This window comes from Tachysurus vachellii, chromosome 22 (assembly GCF_030014155.1).
Source record: "Tachysurus vachellii isolate PV-2020 chromosome 22, HZAU_Pvac_v1, whole genome shotgun sequence".
Lineage (NCBI taxonomy): Eukaryota > Metazoa > Chordata > Actinopteri > Siluriformes > Bagridae > Tachysurus > Tachysurus vachellii.
Window position 1 is genome coordinate 15,429,320 of NC_083481.1, and position 27,915 is coordinate 15,457,234.

At 39.4% G+C, this 27,915-nt stretch overlaps 4 protein-coding genes across 7 annotated transcripts in view; 2 read left to right on the forward strand and 2 right to left on the reverse strand.

Moving 5' to 3' along the window:
• The window catches only part of camk1b (calcium/calmodulin-dependent protein kinase Ib), a 34,777-nt gene extending 25,759 nt beyond the window's left edge, over window positions 1–9,018 (reverse strand). The window contains exons 1-2 of the mRNA XM_060857745.1: window positions 8,895–9,018; window positions 1,261–1,371 (exon numbers count right to left, since the gene is read on the reverse strand). Coding sequence (XP_060713728.1) covers window positions 1,261–1,346 — 86 coding nt within the window. The 5' untranslated portion in view covers window positions 1,347–1,371; window positions 8,895–9,018. The remainder of the gene's footprint in view (window positions 1–1,260; window positions 1,372–8,894) is intronic.
• Window positions 9,019–10,145: 1,127 nt separating this feature from the next.
• nek4 (NIMA-related kinase 4) lies at window positions 10,146–18,929 on the forward strand. 4 transcript variants are annotated; one of them, XM_060858341.1, is made up of 17 exons: window positions 10,147–10,381; window positions 11,032–11,298; window positions 11,573–11,770; window positions 12,165–12,272; window positions 12,518–12,672; window positions 12,752–12,875; window positions 14,103–14,429; window positions 14,463–14,636; window positions 14,709–14,765; window positions 16,225–16,365; window positions 16,443–16,589; window positions 16,722–16,788; window positions 17,116–17,225; window positions 17,619–17,710; window positions 17,792–18,009; window positions 18,245–18,384; window positions 18,699–18,929. In XM_060858341.1, the coding sequence occupies exons 1-17, from the start codon at window positions 10,295–10,297 to the stop codon at window positions 18,795–18,797; spliced, it is 2,511 nt and encodes an 836-aa protein (XP_060714324.1). In that variant the 5' UTR covers window positions 10,147–10,294; the 3' UTR covers window positions 18,798–18,929. The 4 variants fall into 4 exon arrangements, with proteins under 4 accessions (XP_060714325.1, XP_060714324.1, XP_060714322.1 ...); XM_060858339.1 differs by having other exon boundaries at window positions 14,103–14,636; XM_060858340.1 differs by having other exon boundaries at window positions 14,103–14,636; window positions 17,119–17,225.
• Window positions 18,930–18,967: 38 nt separating this feature from the next.
• Window positions 18,968–21,446, reverse strand: spcs1 (signal peptidase complex subunit 1). The gene is made up of 4 exons (XM_060858343.1): window positions 21,299–21,446; window positions 19,990–20,049; window positions 19,768–19,854; window positions 18,968–19,237 (listed from the first exon to the last, which is right to left on the reverse strand). Exons 1-4 carry the CDS (start codon window positions 21,332–21,334, stop codon window positions 19,115–19,117), a joined length of 306 nt encoding a protein of 101 aa, XP_060714326.1. The 5' UTR covers window positions 21,335–21,446; the 3' UTR covers window positions 18,968–19,114.
• A 270-nt stretch (window positions 21,447–21,716) lies between these two features.
• On the forward strand, window positions 21,717–27,812 carry glt8d1 (glycosyltransferase 8 domain containing 1). Its single transcript, XM_060858576.1, has 10 exons — window positions 21,717–21,881; window positions 23,536–23,617; window positions 24,424–24,522; window positions 24,616–24,823; window positions 24,896–25,004; window positions 25,098–25,182; window positions 25,286–25,398; window positions 25,814–25,980; window positions 26,201–26,313; window positions 26,548–27,812. The coding sequence occupies exons 2-10, from the start codon at window positions 23,602–23,604 to the stop codon at window positions 26,730–26,732; spliced, it is 1,095 nt and encodes a 364-aa protein (XP_060714559.1). The 5' UTR covers window positions 21,717–21,881; window positions 23,536–23,601; the 3' UTR covers window positions 26,733–27,812.
• The last annotated feature ends 103 nt before the right edge of the window (window positions 27,813–27,915 follow it).

Here is a 27,915-nt window from a genome sequence, read left to right on the forward strand (position 1 = left end):
CAGAGTGATCTCAGGGTCTGGTTGTTTCTGTATTAATGCTTAAGACTGTTGTTGTGTCTTTAATAAGAAGGGGATTCTTTTTCTCTTCTCCACATTTGAGTGTCTGTTGCAGATAATAAATAGGCAACTAACGTCAGCAAAGAATATACGAACATACAAACCGGAAGCGAAACATATTCAACCAAGACCTGCAAGGTTTGGTAGCATGTTATCACAATATGGACCAACTGTGCTGACCAAAACAGATGAGAAAACTGTTAAAATCAATAGACTCCTCATTACACGTCACTGAATAATTCATTCAAGCTGCATCAAAAGGGATATGCTAATATTCTATACAGTTGATCTAAATCACTATGCTCCTCTAGATTATTAACATATGACTATGAACTATGACTTTACTTTGGTGCTGTAACTATAAATTTTGTGCTTTTCACCTGAGAAAGGAAAACACAATAAGCTCACAGTTCATGCGATTTAAGTTACGAGAACACTGTTGCTAAGCAACTGGCCAAGCAAATGCTAGCTAATGACAGAGGTTCAATTTAACTAACTAGCACTTCTTTATACAAACAAAGGAATGGATGAACGACACTGGAAATAAGACAAAAATATTGGGAATGTCAACATTTTCCTCAGATGTGTTGGTAAATTACCAAAAAATAGCCTGTCTGTCTAAAATTACACTAATCATCCTTAGCATGGGCGCTGCTGTATTGAAAACATAAATGCTGTGTCATAACTCTGTCAGAATTCACTGACAGAAGATTTCGACTTCAGATGTGATTAATACCACAATAAAGGAGTAATTACGGTACAATAATCTAAAAAAAAAAAAAACACAGTATATGTTTATAACATGTAACCATTACACAGGTATTATTTAATGCTCTGCTTTTGCTGTGGTGGTCATACTCTTGGACTGGATTTTACCACAGATTTAAAAAAAAAAAAAAAAAAAACCTATGAAAAGAAATATCATAATTACAGTGTAATGACATATTGAAAACCGTGGACATCTTTTGCACCAAAAGTCCACGGTTAATTTTCATAACAGGATTTGTGTACGCAAATCAAGTAAATTAAATGTCCAACGGTAGGAATTTTTAAAGTGCTTATATCTCTCATCACCATGTTGGCTACAAGCTGATTAAGTGTGAAACTAAGTGCGGCAGAAATCAGGTGGAAATCCCTAGTAACAACCACTCACATTATACATCCATAACTTAACAAGACTGCATTAAGAACGAGAAAACTTACGTCCCCAGCACATCCTTGAAGTCGTAGATCTCCTTGATGTCAGATGTCTTTTTCTTCCACGAGTGTCCATCTTCACCCAGGGGCATCTTGTTACGGTCAAATATCGCGTAGCTGTAAGATAGAAAGCAAAGTTATTGAATGCGTTATTGTGTCTTATTAACTTACTTTGTGAGGGAACTAATTATTACAGCTATTATACTTTGTACTATTAAATTTTATACCAAGATTTTTGGTAATCTTTAAACCGGTGGGGGATTGGGGGGCTAGTCAGTCACATTATTCCACCACATGCATGAGGAACTGCAGGAGTACAGAGGTTAAAAGTTTAAAACTCAAATGCATTTTGACAATTCCATAGAATCAAAAGGTGGCAGAATCTGGGCATTTTTATGGCGCCAGCACACGGGTTAAAGTGCACACTGGAGAGGATTTATATTAAGCATATGGGGTTTTTTTGGCTTAGCCAAGTGCTTAAGGTTTCATAAGTGAGAGAGAGGCCCTGTTCAGCTCTTAAGCATAAATAAACAAGATCTAACAAATGTAAACTGATGTTACCTGAAATAATTCTTTGCAGTCGTTTTAAATTTAAATTTCTCTCAAAAACAAAACACAAGATTATGACAATTTTTAAAAAGAAGCTCAGGCAATCCTATGATAATGTTACCTTTATGAGCATTCACACTTACTTTTTTTTGTTATATCTGTTATATTTAAAGAACACCGATCATTCAAATATGGTACACATTCCAAATGATTCCAATCTTAAGGATTGCTTAAGAATTATTATTATTTAGGGCCTGAGCACCGAATGGTGCGAAGCCCTATTGTTTTTCCTCGGGAGTATTATTTAATTATTTATTTATTCCCACACATGGGCCAATCGGGGTCAGAGACGTGCGACGCCAGGCTCGGGCAAAGGCTGGAATACGGGCGTGGCAGGGGGGCTCTGTAGCGCCCACTGTAATGCAAAAACAAACATTGGTACACAGATCGGGCAATGATGTACGCACATGTACGAGAGTTGGTACGCATATAGATCTCATCGACCCGAACAACTTTCGCGCTCTAAACCATGAGCTCCGCCCAACATTAGGTCGGCCATTTTGGATTGTTTTATAAGTGCATGCGGTGAACTTTTAAATACTCCTCCTAGGGAATTCATGCGATTGACATCAAATGTGGTGAACATGAGGCCGAGACATTGCACTTGCTAAATTGCGAAGGGATTTTTGATATCTCGAACGGTGCTGCCATGGCGAGGCGACAAAGTTATGGCGGAATCAGAGAAACAGGAAGTGTCTAATATCTAAAGCAAAAAATGTCTTATTGTGATGACACGCGGTGTGTATGTTCGGCCAAGGATTCCGATCGCATCGATGTGCTTATTGTGAGTCCCGGGTATAGCGCCACCAACAGGCCCCAGGAAGTGTGTCAGTCACAAAGGTGGATTTTTTGACAGCTGCATGCGGTAAACTTTTAAATACTCCTCCTAGGGGATTCATGCAATTGGGACCAGACTTGGCCACCATGACGCAGAGATATTGCAGATGCGAAATTGTGAACGAATTTGAGATATCTCAAAACACTGTTGCCATGGCATCGTGTCAAAGTTTACTTTTATTTCAGGCATATTTAAGGCTTTTGGCGTGCTTAGATTAACTTGAAATTTGACGCATACATCACATTTGTCGGCTGTTAAGTGTGGACAAAAAGGTCAGACAAAGGTGTGTCTCTTAAGTGGCTCACTAGCACCCCCATTTGTCTAAAATGTGGGGTTTCATTTACCTACAGTCCCCAAATGGGTCAGTAACAACATAAAATAGTCCACTGATATTTACCCACTTGATGCACTTGCCCACCGTGCATTATTTTCTGGGAGGCACCGTATAGCGATAAAAAAACGTGCGAGGGCCCGTCGTCGCTGCTTGCAGCTATATTATTCTTCTTCTTATTATTATTATTATTAATATTATTAATATTAATGCTTTAAAAGTATTTCTAAAATATTTCTTTGGTTATTAACATCAGTCGCTACATCGATGCGTAGCTTGTGAATGCTACTTGTGAAAGTGTAAAAGCAATTTGAATATTTGTGTTTTGGCATTTACAAGATCCAGAATGTTGTACATGAATTTGACACGTGAAAATCCTATAGCCAATAATAATGATATAATAATAACAAGGGCAAGGTTATAGCTGGGTTGAAAGGAATCCTTTTCTTCAGTCTTAGTTAACTTGGTTAATTTGCACAAGTATTTTATTAATTCAAGACTTGTACTGTGGCGTTCAATGATTTTAAAAACTTCCCAAACACTGTCCTGATGAGAGATAAATTGCTCTAATATATATAAGCACTTCCTTTTAAATATCAGTCTGTGTTTTCCCTAAAATTTCAGGACACATGATATGCAAATGGTTGGTCAAGGCTTATTATTTTCATGTAATCAAATGTTTCACAGTTTAATAGAAACCCTGGATTTGCTAAGCTATAATTATAACTTGCTAATTATAATTTTGTGTTTTTGACAACCATCACCTGTTCAGAAATTCTCAAGAATAGGCAGTACCACTTCAAATGCCTTCCTGAGAAACCTCATTAGCAGACGCCATCAGCCAACCTCATTACAACTATTACCAAGCGTAACTCGACCTCAGATTTGCTATCAAAATATCTGCAAAGATGGAATATACGGGCCATCACGTAATACAGTTAGGATCAATGAGCAGTCGATCAATGAGCTGAATGACTGAGCTCCTCTTCACGATAGTCTCGCCTCCACACACTTTCCCCACCAGAGCTTCCCTATGAGTTCATCACCCATTTAAAAAATGCATTAACTCCAGGATCAGAGAGAGACTCACAGGCCACTGAAACTTATTACAGATATAAAAATGACTGCATGCTCAGAGACTACTCACATACCAAGAATATACATGATGGTGTTGGTGAAATAGTGAAATTTATTATGCCATTCTAGGTCTACTTCACTCCCTGACCTCCCATACACACCAAACCTAATGAAATCACAAATGCCTTACAGAAAAATCTTGTACATGTCATTATATTTTCCATCTAATCACTAATACGGGGGGGGGTGGAGTTGTGCTGTGTAGAATATGCGCATTGCCTATTTTTAGGGCATTACGATGGCACAAATAGTGGGCGCATCAGTCATCACGCACACACAACCTTTCAAAGGCAATAATGGGAGGGCTTCTCAGACCAAAATAACCAGCTTAATAACAGTCTGCTTTTCAGGACTCTGGAGATAGATGCTGTGGGAGATGTGCCAAAGTCTGCTTCTTCAGGCCTACACTTGCAGACCCAGGATGTAGTTCATGAAGATCTCCTGTTAGCGATGATCTACAGTTAATGATGATCAAAGTCTTGCATGGCTTTGATTGCCTCGCTAAACACAGTATTATGAAGATGCAAAGGAATTTGTAAAGGTCTTCTTTTCTTATCTTAGACACAGCAGCACGTTATCTCCTCTTATGCTTCTTTATTATCTTACAGGAGACACTTTTAATCTTGTAGTGAACTTAAAATGGAAACGAAGGTCAAGCTGAAGATGTTAACTGACAATTCCGGTCACATAATTACATTGTTTTGCAGGATCTCTTTGGGTTGTAATAGCCTTTATATTAATCTACATTAGGAAACCTTAGAGAAAATGAGTCCTTATTCTTACTTTCCAAAGGGAAAGACTTTGCCTCAGGCGTTCGAGCACCGCTCCAAATGATTCAGGGATGCACAAATCCCATCATTTTTTCTATTCTCATTGACACAAAACTCATACCAGATACAAAATTTTGTCTAAGGAAGCTGCTAAAATGATGTGCAAGGAAATAATGACTGATGTCTTTCCTTTTCTGTTCATGACAATGTGCCTTTGTAATTGCCTTCAGAGATTTAATTACAAAGGAACAATAATAAAAAAACAATCACGTTCATTGCATCCGTTTGACATTCATGCTGATCAACACGTTACTATTTAAAATAGTTGCCACCTGTTTCCTCCTACATCTAGATGCAATTTGCATCGCCATATGACAACTGAATACTGCTGCATGGATAAGATCCTGTTAAACACTATTATCTGGATCTGGAAGCCCGTTGCATTCATTTTCCTATAGCTCTCAGGTCTCAGATGTTCAGTAGGTAGAAATAGTGTCTTGGTGCAGAACAAAAAGTAAAATAGACATCTAGGGTTTCACAGCTGATAAAAAAAAATAGTGAGCCAGGAAGTCACAGACTAAAAAGGTTGAAGTTGACAAGCCGTTTCTGTCTTGGCTGACCGCATGATGTGAAGTTTCACTTCCCTAAAAAAAAAAGCACAGTGGTGCAAGCTAAAGGCATGCATCATCGAGTAATGTCTTACTAGATTTTATCATTTACTTTGTTAAAGGCAAGACGTAGTGAATGAGTAAAGAATGTTTAGTCTGCGGGGTAAAATCCATCAAGCAGTCCTGACAACTTGACTGAAAGTATGTAACTCGTCTTGCTGAACTAGAATGCAGTGAACATTATCCTTCTGTCATATCAGGACGATATAAGACTCGATAAAGTCTGATTTTTATGTGCTGCTTCAGTAACGACTAAGATCAATTCATCGTAATTCGTTCTTCTATTAGTGCGGACGTCCACCGGAAGTTTAGGGAATTGGGGTCACTGGATCATCATTATTATTTTACTGTTTCATATATGGATATAAAGACAGCAAAGAAAATAGATTAAAAAATAAGCAGGAATGCCATGCTTTCTATTCCAAAGAAGTTGGAAGTTCATTTCCATCGAATCATAAAATGGTTGTTTTTAACACCCCAAAAGCCAAACTCACAAAACCTGATTAAAGGAAATAAACTTCCTTGAAACTATCTTCTTTCTGGAATGTTGGCAAGCCAAAGACGCTTATTTTAACAGCCAAACACAACAAAGAATGTAACACATGATCAAATTTCGAACACACCTGAACATGCAAGATGATGCCAAAGATATTCGCCGTCATCGTAGTCGTTCTTTACAAAATTATAAACGCTCCTTTGGATGTTTTCGAGCTAAACTGAGATCGATGCAACAACCTGATCCTTTAACAGGCACGTAGACATTTGATACACTCAAAAACATGTAGACAGGTCAAAATGCTTTGGCATGGCTCACATTGGGTTTATCCAAGGAAGAAAAAAAAAAAAAAAAGCGTGAGTGCATAGTGTGCATGCACGGTGAAAGGTCATAAGGGAATAGATGGGCACCGGTCAGTGTGGACTTAAGGAGGATATAAAAGGAGAGCAGTAATTAACCACCCAAATTCGGACAAATGGGGAAAGTCGTACCCAGCATGCAGCATTCAGTATAGTTGGAGCTCATCATAAAGAGAAGATACTCACTGGTGTCCCATGGCTGCTCGAAAGACACAAGAGACACAGAAATCACACCTCAAACCTGGGTGGATATATCTTTATATAAATCTATATATTTTTTATTTTTTTTTTACTAAAAGGTGGAACGCTATTGAAGTCCAAGTTGGGTCAATTTAAAGTATATTACAGAGATTACACCCAAGTCATTAGGCTGAGATGCTATCATGCAGAGATGCTAACAGGAAAAACCTAGCAAGTAGAAAAAAAAATTACCACAAAACCATGAGAGGGTAATTGTTTCCCCCCCAGCTGTGTGCCAAGCAACCTTAGAAAACAGCAAACAGACCAAAATACATATAGGGGATTTCTACTGCCTCAAAAACATTCCCATGTCAACGTTCACTTAAAGTTAGCGTGACGTAAAAAAATCCGCTACCAGATGCAATCGTGTCTTTGTCACGATGTCCCAAGCCCTTTCCCCTTCACTGAATTTCCTTTTCTGCTGTGTGTATTTTATTCACATTTAATCTGAAAGTTGTTTTATCTAAGAAAGTAGATGTCGTTATAGCACGAGACCATGTAATACAGTATGTACATATTGACACCTCTGTCATTGTGACCCGAGAGCGAGAAGAAAAAGAAAAAAAAAAACAACAGTAATTGTATCCCCTGTGTAATTTTCAGTAGTGAAGAGTGTCTGTCTGGTCTTTATTAATATCGGCTCTACCGCTAAATTCAGAATAAACCTTTGCCATATTTTGTAAAACCTCCTCAAATACAGAGGACATTCTTTCTTAAAACAGATACCGTGCATGACCCAGCAGTAATAACTGCTTAGGGTCTTCATGTTCATCCAGAAAATCTTTTACCACACCACCTGTGTGAAATATGCTGACATTTCCCTTGGGTTATGTAAATTGAGTTTGTTATTCTATCCATGTTTCACATCCATTTCCCTGAACTGCAACCAGACTATTGTTTATTAACAGCCTCATAAACATAGCAACCAAATACACCACATGCTCATTAGCAGTACATCATTTCCTACATATTATATAGAGCATGGGAAGGTGATGCACATGTGTGTGTGTGTGTGTGTGTGTGTGTGTGTGTGTGTGTGCATGTAAACCCACCCCCACAGCATTTTGCCCAGCTTCCACTTTCAGGTCCAAAGTGCACGATAATGACCCTTTTGCGGCACTAATGAGATGGTGAACGGCTGCCACAACAGTACAACTTTTATGACTGTTGCATCCGATAACAATCTCTTCCCGCTCATGTGACATTTGCAAAACACTTTGCATTAAAGCAAGATTAAAAGTACGCTTAGATGAGAGATGTTTTATATCAACTAGGCAGAAAAGGAAGTCCAGCTTCTGTCATGTCAATTATGCAACCGGACAAAAAAAAGCTTAATTCATTTCCTTGATTACGTTACTGAATTCAACAATGAGCTTCTTTAACGTGTCCTTTTACATGACACGAATGTTATGCATGCCAGACCAGTCTATACAAAATCTGATAATAGCTGGAGGTCTAGTTGCAAGCATTTGGGACAGACTGACAGAGTGACAGCTCAAGATAAAATGCAGACAGAAAACTGGAATGCATCCCTTCCACATCCCTTTTACCATTCTTCTTTCCAGAAGCACTGGCTTGCATTTATTTGACCTTTTAAGGAGTTGTCAAGTTTTAGGAAACTCCTGAATGCTTCATTTTTACCTGTTTTTCCTGAATGCTTCCACCAGCTGTCAGTGTTAACATGTGGCATTATATCGGTCATTTAAGTCATGCCTTTTGCTTAACAATCCGAGTAGACCATGTTAGGATTAACCGCTTCCCTTAGTGCATTCATAAATCTTTCTTCTTGATTGTAATGTAGCTGTGTTTCCTTTCATGAATGGCAGTTTAGAAGAGGATCAGCCTACATCAATAATCCTCATCTGCTACACGTCTGAATCGCTAAGCATTTCATATGAGCGCACAAACGCTGAGAAAAACCCCGTGCACGGGTTCTAAAAGCGATATAACGGGTTATAAAGCATGCTTATTGATTATAAGCACTGCAGTGATCTGACTTTAGGCACATCCACACGGCGCGTGCGTCTCTCTTCCTCTATACATGGATCTGCACGGAAATTAATCCATTCAAAAACACCAGACTAAGATTCCCTTCCATATTTGCGTTTGATTTCACCCGTGTGTGTGTGTGTGTGTGTGTGTGTGTGTGTGTGTGTGTGTGTGTGTATATACCGGACAAAGCTGCTGCCTACCTGAACGGCGAAGATGAAATGAGTAGAACTGACGTGCACGCGCTCGGCCCGCTATGTGTGCAGTGCAGCGCCGCTTCCTCTCACAAGTCCTCCAAAAGCAGCGCACAGCTGACGTCACAGCGTTCGATATAAAGGGGAGAGGACGTGAGGCGTGGCTTATTGACTGTTAACCAATCACAAAAACGTCCTCAGGTAAATCAAGACGCGATTGTGATTGGCTGACATGCATGGGATTGGCTGCCGTTTTTAAACGAGTCTCTTAGCACTAATAAGAGTTGCCAGGTCTTAAAATGACTTGTCAGTTATTCGAGAATGTTTTTTGCTTTCTTTTTTGTTTTATCTGAAAATGACATAATAATAATAATAATAATAATAATAATAATAATAATAATAATAATAATAACAACAATAATAATAATAATAATAATAATAATAATAATAATAATAATAATAATAATAATAGTAATAACAGCTATTATTTTATTATAATAAAGCTAGAAAAGGAATAGAAACTGGGATCATTCATTTAAATAGCTTTGAATGCATCCCACACTATATCAATGCTTTATGTTTTATCAGTGTTTTCTGTAATATTCAGCTAACCATGTATGTGAGATGTGGTTATGAATAGAAATGTAATGTAATGGTGTCTCAGTGAAACAGAAAGAACAGTAAATATTTACAGCAGGTTGATGTAATGATCATAGTTTTGCTTTATATGTTTTTTTTTTATTTATTAACACAAGACCATTTTAAAACCTTTGGAATAGTGCAATTTAATTCCCTAAGGAGTATTATGTGCTATTGCAATTTATTTCACGACAACAATTGAAATCGTTAACTGTGAAAAAAAAAAATAATAATAATAAAAAGTTATGTTCGTGGTTATTCTGTTCATATATAGTTATCTTATCTTTATGGTTGTCAGATTTCACCTTAATCAAATAAATTGGGATTATCTATAAAGAATCAACTTTAACTGCTTTTTTTATTCCCCTTTTACCTGACTTTTTCATAGACGGTATTTGTGACGCTTGTATAAAACGTGTATTTATTTAGAAATTGCGTCACCTGGTGTTGAAAACGAGCTTTAACACCTTAATCGGTTTAAGTAGCCACTGTAAGCATGCTCCAAAACTAAAGAGGGTGCTGTGAAAAATCTCAACTACGGATTGATCCTATAGTTTTAATGCTCACGTGGTTACGTTGCTTGGTGACGAAAAAGCCTGGCTTTGACAATTTCCTTTAGCATCGCTGACACACACAAAAAAAAAAAAGTCAAAGTTTGAACTCGGGCACTATAAATAATAAATAATACTCGCTCGTGCATCAGTTGAAACTCGTGATTAGTCGATCGATCAGCTATGTAAACACTAGGATTAGAGACTTTACACAGAACTATGGAGAGCTATGTTTTTCTCCGAGTGGTGGGGAAGGGGAGTTATGGGGAGGTGAATCTGGTGCAACACAAATCTGATCGCAAACAGGTAAGATGAGATCGGATAGCTCGAGTCTAATCATCTCTGGTTGGTGTGTGTGTGTGTGTGTGTGTGTGTGTGTGTGTGTGTGTGTGTATGTATGTATGTATGTATGTATGTATGTGTGGGTGGGTGTGTGTGTATGTTTGTGTGTGTTTGGGGTGTGTGTATATATGTGGTAGGAATGCTTTGTGTTGTCATGGCTCTTTAACTTACCTGGTGCAGCTCAAATAAACATGTTGACAAGGTCCAGCTCACATCATGCAAAAGTCATTAGTTTAGAATTTGCATAATGCAGAAAAAGGGATCATCTGGATCTAATCTAAGATCATGTACAAATTTCATTTGCTTTTCAGGATGACAGAACAGTATTGCATACATTTTTGCTAGGATAGAAGTGTTTTTTTTTTTTTTTTGCTGAAACACAGAACAGCATGTGAAAGTTCTGTGTTTTGAGTCAGCTTTATACTCCATGGCATTAAAATCATCTGATTACTGGATAAAAATGATTCAAATCTGATTGAAGAATGATTTTCAGTACAGAGTAGATGTACTCAGTTCTGCTTAGGGAGATCCCTGTTTATACAAGCAAAAATGTTGTTGTCTTATGTTACTTATAGTGGATTATAATTTATGTGCGTTTTTTTTCTCTCTCTCAGTACGTCATCAAGAAGCTGAACCTAAGGACATCGTCGAAGCGAGAACGTCGGGCGGCTGAACAGGAAGCGCAGCTTCTCTCACAGCTTAAACATCCCAACATCGTCACCTACCGGGAATCATGGGAAGGAGAAGACTATCAGCTTTATATAGTTATGGGTTTCTGTGAGGGGGGAGACTTGTATCATAGGCTGAAGCAGCAGAAGGGTGAGCTGCTGCCTGAGAGACAGGTGGTGGAGTGGTTTGTCCAGATCGCCATGGCACTGCAGGTAGGCGAGCGTTGCTTTTAAGTTTATGCTGTTTAAATACACATAAAAATGTCTGTCTTGAAAAGGCTGAGGTCGCAGATTTAGAAATGATTGTATGCTTTTGATACTTGGTTTCTTTGGTCCAGAAACCAAGTCTCTGTGTTAATAACATAACGTTCAAACAACTTCTGACCAATCAGATTTAAGAATTCACCAGCATGCATTATACAGTCAGACCTACTCAGTTATTATCAGGTAACACAGTGATTTCTGATGTTCTTCTTCTTTCTCATAGTATTTACATGAGAAACACATCTTGCACCGAGATTTGAAAACGCAGAACATCTTCCTGACCAAGACCAACATCATCAAAGTGGGCGATCTGGGCATCGCACGGGTTCTGGAGAATCAGAACGACATGGCCAGCACCTTGATCGGAACGCCGTACTACATGAGTCCTGAGCTTTTCTCCAACAAGCCGTACAACTACAAGGTATCGCGTGTAACATGTACACCGAACGATTTGTTTGTATCAGTTAAACCTCCCATATTTCTGCACAGTTACTGACTGTAGCCTATTTATTCCTCCCTTGTTCCTGTCAATCAGCAGAAATGGACCACTGATAAGAAGCAGGTATTATATGAGCGGTGGTTCATTGCCAGGATAGATAAATCAACTAAAAATATCCAGCCGAGAGCAGAGATGTGGTTAGAATCTGACACTACTGAAGAGTAGATGATGATTAACAGACACAGTGCAAAGAAAAATAACTTATTTTCTAACCAACGAGGTAGAGCATTAAAACCTAAACAAGTTGTACAAATCCTAATTTATCAGGAAGCCGTTTCCTTTACGATTAAACGTTAAGCGGGTTCTCTTTGTGCAGTCGGATGTTTGGGCTCTGGGCTGCTGCGTGTACGAGATGGCGACTCTGAAACACGCCTTCAATGCAAAAGACATGAACTCGCTGGTGTATCGCATCGTAGAGGGAAAGGTAACTTCTGTACCATTCTAGAATAAATTTGTTTCTGATGATGGGACGTTTCCATGGCTGCTCTTTTTCTATTTATTCTTGTACTGAAAGAAATCTGTAACAAAAAATAAAATAATGTAGGAGTATAACCCTGTGGTTGTGTATTGTGCCTTTATTCTCTGTGGGAAGTTCAGGAGGCAGTAATTAATGCTGGGACTAATTACTGGTACCTCGATCCATCTCGGCTTCTTGTTCTTCTTCCCCAGTTGCCTCAGATGCCAGGTAAATATGATCCTCAGCTTGGAGAGCTGATCAAGCGAATGCTGTGTAAGAGGCCAGACGACAGACCCGACGTCAAACACATTCTACGACAGCCCTACATCAAGCAGCAGATCGCCGTCTTTTTAGAGGCCACCAAAGAGTAAATATGTTCATCATATTAATAAGCTTTCGAAAACTTTATGGAGTGTGTCCATTGCTTATAAATAGGTGTTTGACAGGAAAACTGCCAGATCCAGAAAGAAGGCGAACAGCAAGCCGAACAGAGAAACGCCCGCACTGCCTGTGGCTCACAAGCAGGAGCCTCAGTGTGTCAACTCTGAGCTGAAATGCAGAGGCAAAAAGGTAACACACACTCCAGAGGTTTGTATTTGGGTTTCGGTTATTGGTTTAGCTATAAATTATAGCTAGCTGATACAAATGATAGCACAGGCTTGTGTACTGGTCAACTGCTTCAGTCAAATAGCAAAGTTAAGTAAGGAATAAAACATTATCATTTTATTACAAAAGCATCTCCGGTGTGTTTTCTTCTTCTTATACAACAGTGATTTGTCAATGATTGCAATTTTGTTTTCTTATTAAAGAATATACACATGGTCATTTTTGTCCATTTATATATATATATATATATATATATATATATATATATATATATATATATATATATATATATATATAATAGATAAGATACTTTATTGATCCCAGAGGAAATTCAGTCATCCAGTAGAGAAATAAGATTATAACAAATACAGTAAACCCCCACCACACATGCACACAGCCAAAGACTCCCCCAAAACATGTGCAAATGAGGGCTGTTTGGTTTGTCTTTTTTTTTTTTTTTTTTTTTAAGTTGGTTGGAAAGAGGGAGCAAGGTGGCTTAGTGGTTAGCACGGTCGCCTCACACCTCCAGGTTTGGGGGTTCGATTGCATGTTCTTCCCATGCCTCGGGGGTTTCCTCCGGGTACTCCGGTTTCCTCCCCCGGTCCAAAGACATACATGGTAGGTTGATTGGCATCTCTGGAAAATTGTCCGTAGTGTGTGAGTGCGTGAGTGAATGAGAGTGTGTGTGCCCTGCGATGGGTTGGCACTCCGTCCAGGGTGTATCCTGCCTTGATGCCCAATGACGCCTGAGATAGGCACAGGCTCCCCGTGACCCGAGGTAGTTCGGCTAAGCCGTAGAAAATGAATGAATGAATGAATGAATGGTTGGAAAGAAATATGTCCAAAAATACCGTCCTGTGTCCTAAAGATGTTCCTATTGTGGAACAGTTTTAAGTCTGACTCCTACAAAGCGCTGACTCTGAAGACTCCTTCCTCCTTCTTTTACAGAAATCGTCACCATAATAACAATAGTATATATTATCTTTGTTAAATGACTATAGAATCAGCCTTTCGTGCAATCACTACTGTCAGAGCTGCTGTTATAGAATAAACATCCACATGAGAATTCAACAGAGCTGAGGTATAGGGGCAATAGATATGATGTGTGGATTGATATACATAGATTAGGGAAAAAGTGATGAATGGAAATCAATAATATTATAAGTATTAATGTGCAATTTTATTTTCCAGTCTGAGGAACACCACTACTCTCAATCCAAACATCACAACGGCATAAAGGACAATATTCTCCCAAACCCACCCCTCTCCCCAAAATCCCCAAGCAAGGACGTCCTAAACTCGACAGGCCAGAACCTAGTAACCATCAGCAACATTGACATTGACATCCAAACTCAGGAACACAGAGACAAGCTCCGGAAAGTGAAACCTCCTCGACCTGCAACTTCCGCGGTCAAACGGACAGACGAGAATAAGAACCAGGACTCTGCGGTTCCTCAGCCACACCCCAGAAAACAAGCTGTCGGAAAGGACGAACGCTCACTAGTTTCACAGACTTCGAGCGGAACGGTACCGCCGAACCTCGCGGAAAGAAGCGAACCTGTAAAAGACAGTCGAGCTCAGAACGTTAACACGTCTGTGGAGGAGGATACCATGAAGCTGCTGCAGCAGGCAGCGATGGAGGACGTAAAAACCGACAAGCGAGATACCCCAGAGGCCAGAGAGGAGCAAAAAACAAAGGCAGAGCACCGATCGGGAGACAAAGGGGTATGTTATACGCTGTAATGACATGAACAGTCGAACATTTATAATAAATCATTAACACTCTCTTTTCTTCAGACTAATTTGGAATCCACTGACAAGCTGCTTGAGCCATTTATTCCAGTGGAGCTGCTGGTAAGAAGAGATTTTGGTCTATTTTCTGAAAAATAAATGTTACTCAGATCACACTTAAAGATTATTTTCTTTTATATTTTATCCTTTTCTAATCTAGCCACAGGGGTAACAAGCCAGCGACTTCTAGGCCGGTCCCAAGCCCGGAAGAATAGAGAGGGTTGTGTCAGGAAGGGCATCGGTCGTAAAACTTGCCAAATTTAAACATGCAAGACGTCCATGAGAATTTCTGCTATAGACTGTAGCAGTGATGAAAAGACATGAGGCAGAGATGGAGGTAGCAGAGATGAAGATGTTGAGGTTCTCTTTAGGAGTGAGATTGAGATGGTTTGGACATGGACAGAGGAGGGAGATGGTTATATTGGTAGAAGGATGTTGGAGATGGAGCTGCCAGGTAAGAACTCAAGAGAAAGGACAAATAAGAGATATATAGATGTGTTAAATGAGGACATGAAGGTAACTGGTGTGAGAGTAGAGGATGCTGAGGATAGAGTAAGGTGGGAACTGATGATACGCTGTGGTGGCCCCTAATGGGAAAAGCCCAAAGTAGAAGAGCTAGCTCTTAAGGAAGTTTATCGCAGCAGTCCATTATGATTTATCTTAAAGCCAAATTGTGATCATAGCATCTTGTCACAGATTTTAATCCATTCATCGTTATTCTAGCTGATGTGGAGGGTCTGCCATGCAAGTCCCTGTATGTGCAACAATTTATAAATGAGTTAATAAGAATGATCATTTTATCACTTTATTATTGCTGAATATGAAGGAATTTTATTTATTTATTTATTTATTTATTTTGGGGGGGGGGGGGGAGGAATGGGGCACGGTGGCATAGTGGTTATCACGTTCGCCTCACACCTCCAGGGTTGGGGATTCGATTCCCGCCTCCACCTTGTCTGTGTGGAGTTTGCATGTTCTCCCCGTGCCTCGGGGGTTTCCTCCGGGTACTCCGGTTTCCTCCCCCGGTCCAAAGACATGCATGGTAGGTTGATTGGCATCTCTGGAAAATTGTCCGTAGTGTGTGATTGCGTGAGTGAATGAGTGTGTGTGTGTGTGTGTGTGCCCTGTGATGGGTTGTCACTCCGTCCAGGGTGTATCCTGCCTTGATGCCCACTGACGCCTGAGATAGGCACAGGCTCCCCGTGACCCGAGGTAGTTCGGATAAGCGGTAGAAAATGAATGAATGAAGGATTGGATTGTCATTTAACATGAATTTCAGTAGCCGTGGAAACACCGGGGTTTGATTGACTAGAGAAAACATTCAATGTACAAGCAGTTGATTTATACCTGTGTAGGTCGATTCCTTGCTTCTCACCCTTCCTGTATTGCTGCATTTATTCCACTGCATCATTTATAGCACTGTAAGACTAACACATGCTGCTTTAGCTTGATTATTTTCTAGTCCAGTCTATAAACACTGTTCATTCATGTGACAAATAAAGAAATTCTGATTGTATAACAGCAGCTTCACAACCCAGAGCCTCTGACAGCTCCTTCAGAAAACACCAAGCCTCCTCTTCAACCTCCTTCCTCTTCTTCTGAACCGTCCATATCCCGTCAGCGCAGACAGAGGAGGACAGAAGCGGACCATAGTGAGAGCAAAGTAAGTGACGAACGTGGAAGCCACAATCGTTTCCGTTTATTGATTAGTTTTTAACGTAGTTTTTCAACATTTTTTAGATTAAACCTGCCGATTCCAGGCCTCTGCCTCCACTTCCGGAAAACTCTCCATCCTCAGGCATAAAAAAGAGGGAAGGAAGTGAAGCTGAGATGGTTAAACACGCTATACGCTCCCAGTCTGGTCACCAACAGGAACCTGCACCACAGGTAGGACTCGTGTCAAGGAGGAAAAGAAGAAAGATTGACCTAGGAGGACACAATAAGGGAATTAAGATTAAGGGAAGTTAAGGGAATTGGTATTGGATTTTTTTTCTTCAGCCTGCCGTGTTTCATTTGTAGAATCGGCTATTATCAGCCCGAGAGAGGAGGCGGCTGAGGCAGTCACGAGACAACCAGAGTGAATCAGGTATATAAACATTTCGGGGCAGTTTGTAAACTGAATTCAAATAATCACATCTATGCACACAGTCTATTAGCAGACTTGTGACTTTAGCTGAAAGTGAAACCACAGAACTGCTGAATTCTCAATTCTGATTGGCCACAGCGTGTTGTTGAGTTTTCTATTACAGCAGCTCAGACAGTAGTTTTAAGACAAATCACAGGTTTGTATTAGTCTCCTTGTTCTTATATCAGTTCGAAAGCAGCAACTTAAGCAGGGTCGTACAGTGGAGTCTCTTGTGCGGATGTTTTGCAAAAGATGACCTCTCGTTAAAGATTCTCGTCTCAAATACAGCAGCTCCAGCCATAAGAAGGGCGTCGTGTGACGTCGCCTCGTTAAACGCCAAGCACGCCGACCAGTCTGACTGCCCGAGATCTGCCAGCGTAGCTGCTCTCACACAAAAGGTGGGTTGTTGAAACAATTCTAACTTCCTGTATTTGCGAATTCCTGTATTTTTTGAATTTTTTACACTGCCTTCGCACAAAAAATGTGAATTCCTTTTTTTTGTTTTATGTAAAGTGACACCGAAGATAAATTTGTAATTTGAGAAAAGTGACAAATGCAAAGTGAGCAAAACTATCTACCAGCACAAGACCATGTTATAATATAAATATTATAATGCATACATGAATTATATATATTTTTTTTGTTTGGCTCCATTGTAATTGTTAGTTCCATGTGGCTGCTATGTACAGTTAAGACAATGGGAATTTCAATAATCTGATATTGGATATAAATAGTTAAATTAGCTCTAGCTTTGTTACCGGGACCCATTCATGATCTCTGTCCTGAACCAGGAGAGAAAATCTTCATGGCGCCACTCGGATGAGGAGGAGTGCAGCTCATCGACCAGCTCCACCGAGCGCTCTGAGGGAGACTACAGAGAGAAGTGAGATGGGAATCTCTGACATGATTTCAAACAATATATAAATCATCTCGCTCGAGCTCTGAATCAGCTCTCGTTCCACAGCAAAAGCGAAACCAACGAGATGCAGGACCTGGTCCAGATGATGACGCAGACGTTACGAATGGATGCCAGAGACATCACGTGCGAGCAGGAAAGCTCGAAGTGCAACTCGGCCGTGCTGCCTGAGTTCAAACTGAACAGGAAGTACAGAGACACGCTGATGCTTCATGGGAAAAGCAGAGAGCAAGAACGCAGCCTTCATCTCAGTGACTTCCGCTCAGGTTTGGTGCATGACATGATGACTAAAAGAGAACTGATCACTTCTCAGGTTAGACTTCTAGCTGTATTCTAGCTTTCCTGCCGTTCCTTTCTGAGTAAACAGCGGATCATCTTCAAAAACATTTATCACAAAAAAAAACAGAATATCAAGTTTACGTCTCTGCTGATGTACAAACTTTAGAAAGATTAATTCTCCTCTCTATGTGTAGCTCAGGCATCCAATCCCTCTGTCTTTAGATGACTCTTTAGGCCCGGCTAAGATCAGGAGAGCCGTGGAGCACTTGCGTACAGACGTGGTTAAAGGACTCGGAGTGAAACTCCTGGACAAAGTCCTGGACATCATGCAGGAAGAGGACGAGGACGAGGACAAGCGTGAGGCAAGAAGCAGACACCTTTTCCCTTCTTTTACTCAAGAACCTTCAAACAGTTTTAATAAAACATCTCACACATTTTCTCTCTCACTCATTGTAGTGTCTGGGATTATTTTTCAATACGATTATATTCTAGACAACAAGTGAAGTAAACAGTCGTTATTTTTATACTGACTAAATTTGGATTTAAAGACTTGACCTAAAGGAATATATTCAGAATGATTACTGGTTTTCTTCATGCAGCTGTACCTCACTATTGGGGCTTAATATCTAGAAGACTAGAAAAGTTAAGGTTTGTTCGATTGTGGTTTCTCTCCCAGGTCTTGCTCCGGCAGCAGATGGGGGAGGACAAGTACAAGACGTATGCCGTTATGGTGCGACAACTAAAATTCTTCGAGGACGTCGCGTTCAAATGCTGATAAACCGACAGACGAGCGAACGCTGATCGTCATCTGTATTTATGCAACTGACCAGCATTTGATTTCTGTTGTATGATTTTACACGTCGAATCAGTTCTATATTTGAAAGTTGAACTTGTTCTTCTGACTGCACGATATATATTATGTTTCTAAAATTAGGATGATTTATATAATAAACACTTTTTTCATATAACACAAATAATCCTCTTTATTAAGCACGTGTGGAATTTTACATGAAAACGATGCTGAAACCGCAAGTCGTTTCCTCTTTCTGTAAGTTCACAGCGCGGACGCGTCGCACCGCAGCCGAAACGGTTCTACTTGTGTTTTTTCTTCTTTAAGTTCTCCTGAGGTTTCTCACGGATCTCAGGAGTCTCCGGGATGATCGGCTGCCACGTGAGAGGGTTTCGTCTGTACATGGGCCACGGAGGCAGTGTGAGCTGCAAACAAAAAACACCAAGAATAAAGGGGGGTGAGAGAGAGGGGGAGAGAGAGAGAGAGAGAGAGAGAGCACTAGATTAAATGAAACAAAACTCCCAAAACACATTAAAACCATTAGTTATCTTTTCATAACAAATATAAAAACTACATCTAAATCTCATCATGTTTCAACTAAACACACCAAGAAAAACAGTTGAATTTGTTCAACACGTGACACGACATTATACAGCTGGTTACAAAACTTTGTCCCCCCGTACGCTTTAGGAAATACCAAGACGTCGCTGTATCCTGCCATTACGCTTTTGAGATACATCTATCTACATTTACAGCAATTGAGGGTTAAGGACCTTGCTCAGGGGCCCAGCATCAGTGGCAACTTGGTGGACCTGAGATACGAACCAATGACCTTCCGATCAGTAGTCAGACACCTTAACCACTGAGCTACCACATCCCAGATCCTATCTCAGAATCTGAACAATTAGATTATATCTATGTACTAAAGGAAGAAAACTGACACAAAGCTGCTTACCAAACAGGAGACGGCGAATCCGGCTAACATTATATACACAGTCCAACCAAACTGCTCGATAATAAAACCGTAAATAAACCCAATGACCTGGAAATGGACAAAACATGTGAGACAAACTGATATTAACATTTATAATATATTTGTGTGTGTGTGTGTGTGTGTGTGTGTGTGTGTGTGTGTGTATATGTGTGTGTATGTAGAGAGAGAAGGATTGTTACTTACAGCTGAGACCAGGATGACACCTTGGAAAATCTGCTCTGCAAGTTTCTGACCTTTATAATCCTAAATAATCCACAAAGACAGAAAATTTAACGCATCTGGATGCATTTCCATATCAAATCAAACGTCAAACTATTGTCAGATTCCTGGATAAATCGGATCGATCGACCTATTTCTTTTCTAAACTGTAGTACTAGTGTTATTAGCGGTAATAAACAACTAATGAAGGTTTATTTCAGTTTTCTTTCCTTCATTCAGAACCACCAATTTATCTAGAACGCTAATATGCAAAGCTGAATCGCGTTTTAAAGCTCCAACCGCATGTAAAATCACATCACGACAGATTCCTAAGAAGATTTTGGTTTCCTGATATAAATCAGTATCTGTGTCATCACGATGAGACGCCAGACTCCTTTATAAACCACGCTAAGTAGAATGAAAAAACGTGAAATCGCACAAATTTGTACATTTTAAATTCAGATCCTAAAATAAATGTGTAAATTTGTAGATGATGCGTGTTCCTGAAATTTGACATTTTGATTTATTTACTTTATCTCACACCTTCTTATTGCCCAAAAGTCACTTTTCCAAATATATATTTCACATGCTATAGAATTTTTTTGTTTAATTATTTTTATTATTATTAATTATTATTATTATTGTTGTATATTTAACGTGCCAATGTTTTACTTAACAATATAAATGTATACGTAGATTTGTGGAAGACTTTCTGCACTTTTCTGTTCATTTTTTTCTCCTTCACAATAAAATTAATATTTTAATACCAACATGATGTTTTTGATTCATGTTATTTTGTTTATGCATCTTTTTTTTTTATCCCATATGGAAAGACACGCATCTTTAATTGACCGAATTTAATCTAAAAAAAATATATTTAAAGGCTGCAATACAAAAAAATAATTTCGAGAACATTAGCAAAACTGGTAAAGATTAACTTTGAAAATGATCGTTTTAATTAAAATTAAAAAAAATATATATATACCCGAATATTCACGGTGCAGGAGATACTTAAAAAAGAACGATTTGGCAACCATATGTTAGCATTAGATGTTTCTAAGACTAAAATTAAATACGTTTTTTTATATACATATATCGCATTTGGTAACATGCTGTAAAAGTCTGTAATCGATGTCACTTTGTTCAAATAACGATATAAATTTACGTAATAAAACATTTCGCGTCTCGGTTGCTAGCTAACGGCTACTAGCTAACGGCTGTTAAATATTAATGAAACGGTCAAGCATGATGAGCTAGAAAAGTAACAGATATGTCTAAACAAAGCAATGCTTACCATGTGAGTTGGAACAGAATTAAACATGGAAAACATTTTGAAATAGAAAAAGAAAAGAGGAAAATAGTCTAATAAACAGATCGAAATATGAAGGATTTCCGGTTACAAAGAAGGCGTACGTAGATTTGAGAAGGACCCGAGTAAAAGTGTTGAATGGGTTAAAACTGCGCCACGTTTACGCATAAACAGCGACAGGGTGTCTTTTTTTACATAAACTTTACTACAGTATTTCTATTTAAAATTCTGTTTAATTGCGATATTAATATTTTATTCACTCTGAAACAGAATTTAATACTGTATGTTTTAACTAAACAGTTCATCTCAAAAGCTTTTTAAATCTGGCAGTTAGATGGACACCTCATATGTATTAAGATCGGGTGAGGATTTGTAGATAATACGGATGGAACGGAAATCGTTGGTTTCACTGCTCGCGTGTCAGGAGATGATGTCATGATCTGGTGGAAGTTGTGTGCGGGATTTGCCTGTTTTCCAGAAGAAAAGTGTCTCGCGCCGCATCGGCTCAGGATTGCTGATGTTGAGTTGGCATTTTGGGTGAAAACCCCAGAAGACTCCTAAAACACAGGTAAAGCAACGAGCAGTGTCACAATTCTACGTGTAGGCTTATGTTTAAAACTAGTGCTTTTTAGATTAAGCGTGCATTTCGCATACTTCTGGCTCAACAACAACAATAATAATAATAATAATAATAATAATAATAATAATAATAATAATAGTCCCTGATTAATAAAATAATAAATAATACATTTAAGGTTCATTGGTTTTCATAAGAACCAGTCATCTTTTGCATTGATTCACAATAACTTCTTTTCTGTTGCTTATATTACTGTCATTCCGTCTATTAATTTATGCATAAAATAGCATTGGTGCTTCTGGTGCACTTATTTACTGTGCTACATAAACTATATGACACTTCAGAATTAACCCCATATATACATTATTATGTACTACGGCATGACACTGCAGCTGTGCACAAAGCGAGCTGCATGAAGACGTGGTGTGTTCAGGTCGGAGTCGGATCCCTGACTCTGTCTCGACCCCATTGAACACATTCAGCATGAACAGGAGCCTTTTAAAGTCTCTTTAACACCCTACAATCAGTGTCTGATCTCACTAACGCTCTTGTTATCTTTTGGCAAGTCTTCAAGTCAAGTCAAGAAGCTTTTATTGTCATTTTAGCCACATATAGCTGTTGCAGTACACAGTGAAATGAGACGACGTTTCTCCAGGATTGTGGTGCTACATAGAACAAAGACAGGGCTAGGACTTAGTAAATTAGTCCTAGATACATAAGGTGCATCTGTGCAACCTGGTGCAAACAGTGCAGGACAAAAGACAATAAGACAGTGCAGGGCAAAAGACAATAAGACAGAAAGACAGTGCAGGGCAAAAGACAATAAGACAGAAAGACAGTGCAGGACAAAAGACAAGAAGACAGAAAGACAGTGCAGGGCAAAAGACAAGAAGACAGAAAGACAGTGCAGGGCAAAAGACAAGAAGACAGAAAGACAGTGCAGGGCAAAAGACAATAAGACAGAAAGACAGTGCAGGACAAAAGACAAATAAGACAGAAAGACAGTGCAGGACAAAAGACAGAAAGACAGTGCAGGACACAATGTAGTGCAGGAAAAAAGACAGTGCAGGACAAAAGACAGAAAGACAGTGCAGGACGAAAGACAGTGCAGGACAAAATACAAACAAAAAATAGTGCAAAGAAAAGATATGACAATACACAAAAGCAGCGCTGACCAGCGTAAATACTGTATGTCCAATCAAAATTGCGTGTGCAGAAATACTAGAATGAACACATTATTATAGCAGCAGTTACATGAGGTCGACTGCAATCGACTGAAATGTGAGATAGAATGTGCAAAGAGCAAAAACAGTGTGCAAAAACAGCAGGTAAACAGTTTGATATGATGGTGCTGTAGACATGGATGTAAATTGAAAGAGTGTATTTGGTGTGAGTCATTTGCAGTCCATACAGTTGATTGTGTGTGTGTGCGCATGTGTGTGCGCATGTGTGTGCGCACGTGTGTGTATTGTGTGTATGGTCTTCCCACTAGACTGGAGCGTATTATAACAGTAAGTCAGTCTGTTCAAAAATCATGTGTGCACAAACATTTGGTTATATAGTGTGTTCTTGCTGTTGTGTTGCTGCAGCATGGATTGAATTTGAATTTGGACTGAACTTCATATGTTGGTCCTTTCGTTTTCAGGGCTGAAGTTCAGCTGTAGATGTGATGCAGCGTCCTGCTTAATTTGCAGGTTGAATATAAAGCAACATGACGCTCAGGAGAGGTAATCACCAAGGAATTCTCACCGTTTCCTTCATATTTATTTAGGCCTCAGCTTTGGTTGATCTTGATGTTTATAAATTAGCCTAACTGCCAATTTTTTTCTTCCCGCTTTATAAAAGGTTAGTGGAGAGAAATATGTCAAAGCCTGAAAGCAGGCGTGTGCTGAAAATAAGTTGAATGTTATTATTTTGAAAAACTAAATCACACATAATTATGTAAAAAATCTGAAAACTAAAAAAAAAAACACGATTTGTTTCATATGAAGCATCTGTGATGTTCAAAAAACGGTGCAATTTTTGATGCCAGGATTCTATGAACTGCATAAATGAATTGTTTGTGAAAGAGTCGACACCCTTAAATAATTAAATAATGATACATAAACACTGGTTTTTACTGGTTTTTATTTAATTTTTAGTTTTTTTTGTATTTTTATAATTGAATTAAGTAATGCTTGAGTCGATTAATATGAGTTGAGTCGATTAATACGATTCGCTGAACAAAAGAACGCATGTCTGAACAACATGAAAGTATTAAATAACTTGTTGAAAGTCAATAAATCCAAATTTTGCGTATACACTTGTCCAAAGTCACTATAGACAAATTTGGAGCTTGTTACTCACAAAACTGTGTGAATCCTTTTCTGTATGGGGCGTCTCTGACAACCAAAAACAAACTTGTGCATAATCTGGTTAATTTGGTATCATTTGGTTTCTAGTGAATTCCAGGTCACTGTTGATGCTCTTACAAACGTTAACCATGTATAAATTTAAAAAGGTTTTTTTTGTGTGTGTGTGTTTTTAATTTCAGTGAACGTAGTGATCCTGGTCCTGCTCTCGATCGCCTTTTTAATCATCGTGCATCGAAATCTGCTGAATCTCAGCGACTTCCTGAAGCAAGATGGTTCAGGTACTAATTCGTAAGGACTCTGAGTCATTTCTTTCTGTTCAAACGTGTACGCTTTTCTGCACCGTGCTGTAAAAAGTCGTTTTTTTCTGTTAGACTCAGCCCCGGGTGCGATCCTGCCCTTTGAAAGCGGGTTCTTTGCGGAGCGGAAAGTCAGGACCGGGGAGGAGATCCCGGTGGTAATCACAGCCTCCGAGGAGAGACTCGGTGCCGCAGTGGCCGCCATGAACAGCATCAACCAAAACAGCAAAGCCAACGTGGTTTTCAGCGTCGTGACCCTCAACGAGTCTGTGGAACATCTCCGGTGAGGGAAGAACTCGTGTTTGTGTTTGTGTGTGTGTGTGTGTGTGTCTAATGTGTAGTTATCATGTGTCAGGACTTGGCTGAGCAAAACAGACATCAAGCACAAGATCATAACGTTCGAGCCAAAAATCCTGAAGGGAAAGATTTCCTTTAATCCTCAGCAACTGGATTTGGAAAAACCGGTAAATACACACATCTCTCTTCTCACTTGTTCGATACACGTCATTGAAACTCTTCATCTTAGATCACACGTGGTGTTTTTTTTTCCTCGCCAGCTCACTTTCGCCAGGTTTTACATGCCAAACTTCTTACCTGACACGGAGAAAGTGATCTACTTGGACGATGATATTATTGTACAAGGTTCACATTAAACTCACGTCCACTTTAGTTTAGCGTCTTATTGCTCGGGTAAAAATAAATAAATAACTAAAATAAAATAAAATTGTGTTTTTTTTGATTAAAGGAGACATCCAGGAACTTTTTGACACCGGTCTGAAGCCTGGCCATGCTGCCGCTTTTTCGGAAGACTGCGATTCTGCCTCTTCTAAAGCCATCGTTAGAGGAGCAGGAAACCAGGTAAATCTCATTTGTAAAAACAACCTTGAGGCTGTGTTAAAGTCTCATGAAAAGAGATGAACAATTAATAAATCAGTCATAAAGTAAAAACCAAGACCTGTGTTTTGGTTGTCATGGCAACCTTATTGACGAGACTAAAATTAGTGCCAAAAATGGCTTGTTTGGGCACCGAGCTGTGGCGTCGTGTCCTCGCGTCTCGTCTAAAATACGTACATTTTTCTTCGTTTACTTTCCTTTAACCACATGTTCGTGCTGGAATTATTTATATTCCCACGTACGTGTGCTTCCGATTCTGGAGGGGAAGGGGGGGGATGGAGATCACGCGTAATGCAGTGGGATTTGGAAGAAGTAACGTTTAGACTTGGTAACTGTCACCGAAGTCCTGGGATTGAAATTCTTATTTATTTTTAAACAGAACAGTTATATTGGTTTTCTGGACTTCAAAAAGGAAACTGTTCGGAAACTGGGAATGCGAGCAAACACGTGTTCTTTTAATCCTGGCGTCATCGTGGCGAACTTAACCGAATGGAAACACCAAAACATCACGCAGCAACTGGAAATGTGGATGGAGCGCAATGTCAAGTGAGTGGGTCATAATCGCTAGATGCTACGCTGGAAGTTTATACATCTGTAAAAGCTCTAACGTCTTATTAGGATGAAGGAATTTAGTCTTATGAAGAAAATGGCTTGGTTATGATTCTTCTTCACATGGCGCCGACGGCAGATCGATTCCATTTCACAGCTGAACCGTTCGCTATTTTCTCCATTTTTATCTAATGATTCTGTTCTTCCACTCCATCAGGGAAGGTCTTTACAGCAACATGTTAGCGGACAGCTTCACTACACCGCCGCTACTTATAGTGTTCTACAAGCGTCACTCCAGCATTGAGCCCATGTGGCATGTCAGACATCTCGGTAAGTGTTTCTGATCCTAAACTGAGGAACTCATTGGATCGATTTTAGCTGAAGAATCGCTTCAGGATATGCTGTTATTGGTAAATAATCCCGTCACGTTACCATATCGTTGATTATTTTCCCATAACAGCACAATCCTAAGTGTTATATTCCGTATTCCATCAGCCACTGGTATAGAAAAGCATTCGGAGCTTGATGGAGCCGTTTATTTCAAACTTGATCTGATGCTTTCAGGAGCCACCGGAGCTGCAAATCGCTACTCTCCACAGTTCATCAGCGCCGCTAAACTTCTCCACTGGAACGGACATTATAAGCCGTGGGGTAGAGCCGCGTCCTACTCCGGCGTTTGGGATAAATGGTACATTCCAGATCCTACGGGTAAATTCCATCCGATCAGAAAACACTCAGGAGACAAATAAACTTTAGACTTGGAAGTGTAAAAATAACATGACCCGTAACTAATCTTTTGCACAAATATTTCGGTTTATTAGGACGACCTGGATTCGGATACTGAAAAGGATTGTAAGGATTTTGCAATGCTACACATTTTCGATGCTTTTCCAGCATCTGATGATTTTTAAGCAGGTCCAAGATTTATTTATTTTTTTTTCCAATTGACAGCATGCGGTATATAGTTAAAGCAATTTGGCTTGAAAACTAGAATAAAGTATTAGCACGGATTTAAACGCGACATACGGATGGAAGCAGGCGGGAAATCAGATCAGTTTACTTTAAACATACTCAGTATTTCATTTGATTGGCATCTCTGGAAAATTGTCCCTAGTGTGTGATTGAGTGTGTGTGTGTACCCTGTGATGGGTTGGCACGCCGTCCAGGGTGTATCCTGCCTTGATGCCCGATGACGACTGAGATAGGCACAGGCTTCCCGTGACCCGAGGTAGTTCGGATAAGCGGTAGAAGATGAATGAATGAATGTTTCCATTATGACTTCTGTGCACAGTTACACTGAATACACACTTCACCTGAACTCATCAGGTGGTAGAAACGGACCTCGAGACGGCACGATGACAGCCAGCGTCTTAAAACGGTATCAAACGAATACGTTCCGTTTAACATTCCACCAACACCAGGGGAAAATTGATTACGACTAACGGCATGAATCCTGAGAACAAGCCTAGGACAAAAACACTAAAACGCTACCTCAATCCTTATTGCCTACACTCTAAAGGTCCAGCATTTTTCAGATGGCTTTTTCTTTTCATCCATTTAGTTACTTATGCAGTTGGGTCGCAGGGGATTTTTGCGAGGTACCTTTCCAAGTACAGAATAAAACCACTTAATTTAGATTTTTGCATATATCATTTTTAAGCATGTGTTTTGTTTTTTGTCTTCAGTGATTTCTAGCACATTTCACTTCTTGACCAAGAGTTATTTCCATTTCAGCCTCACTGTTACTTCTTCGGAAGCGTGTGATCACATCTGTAAATAAGAAAAGCAAATAATTCTATATTTACGTATTAAAAAGTCTTGTAACATTATTAATTTGTTGTGTATTTATCGGTTAACTCTAGTGAAGAACAATAACAACACATAAGGAATAAAACCCAACAGCATGTCACGGAGTGGTGTTAGAGGAAAATC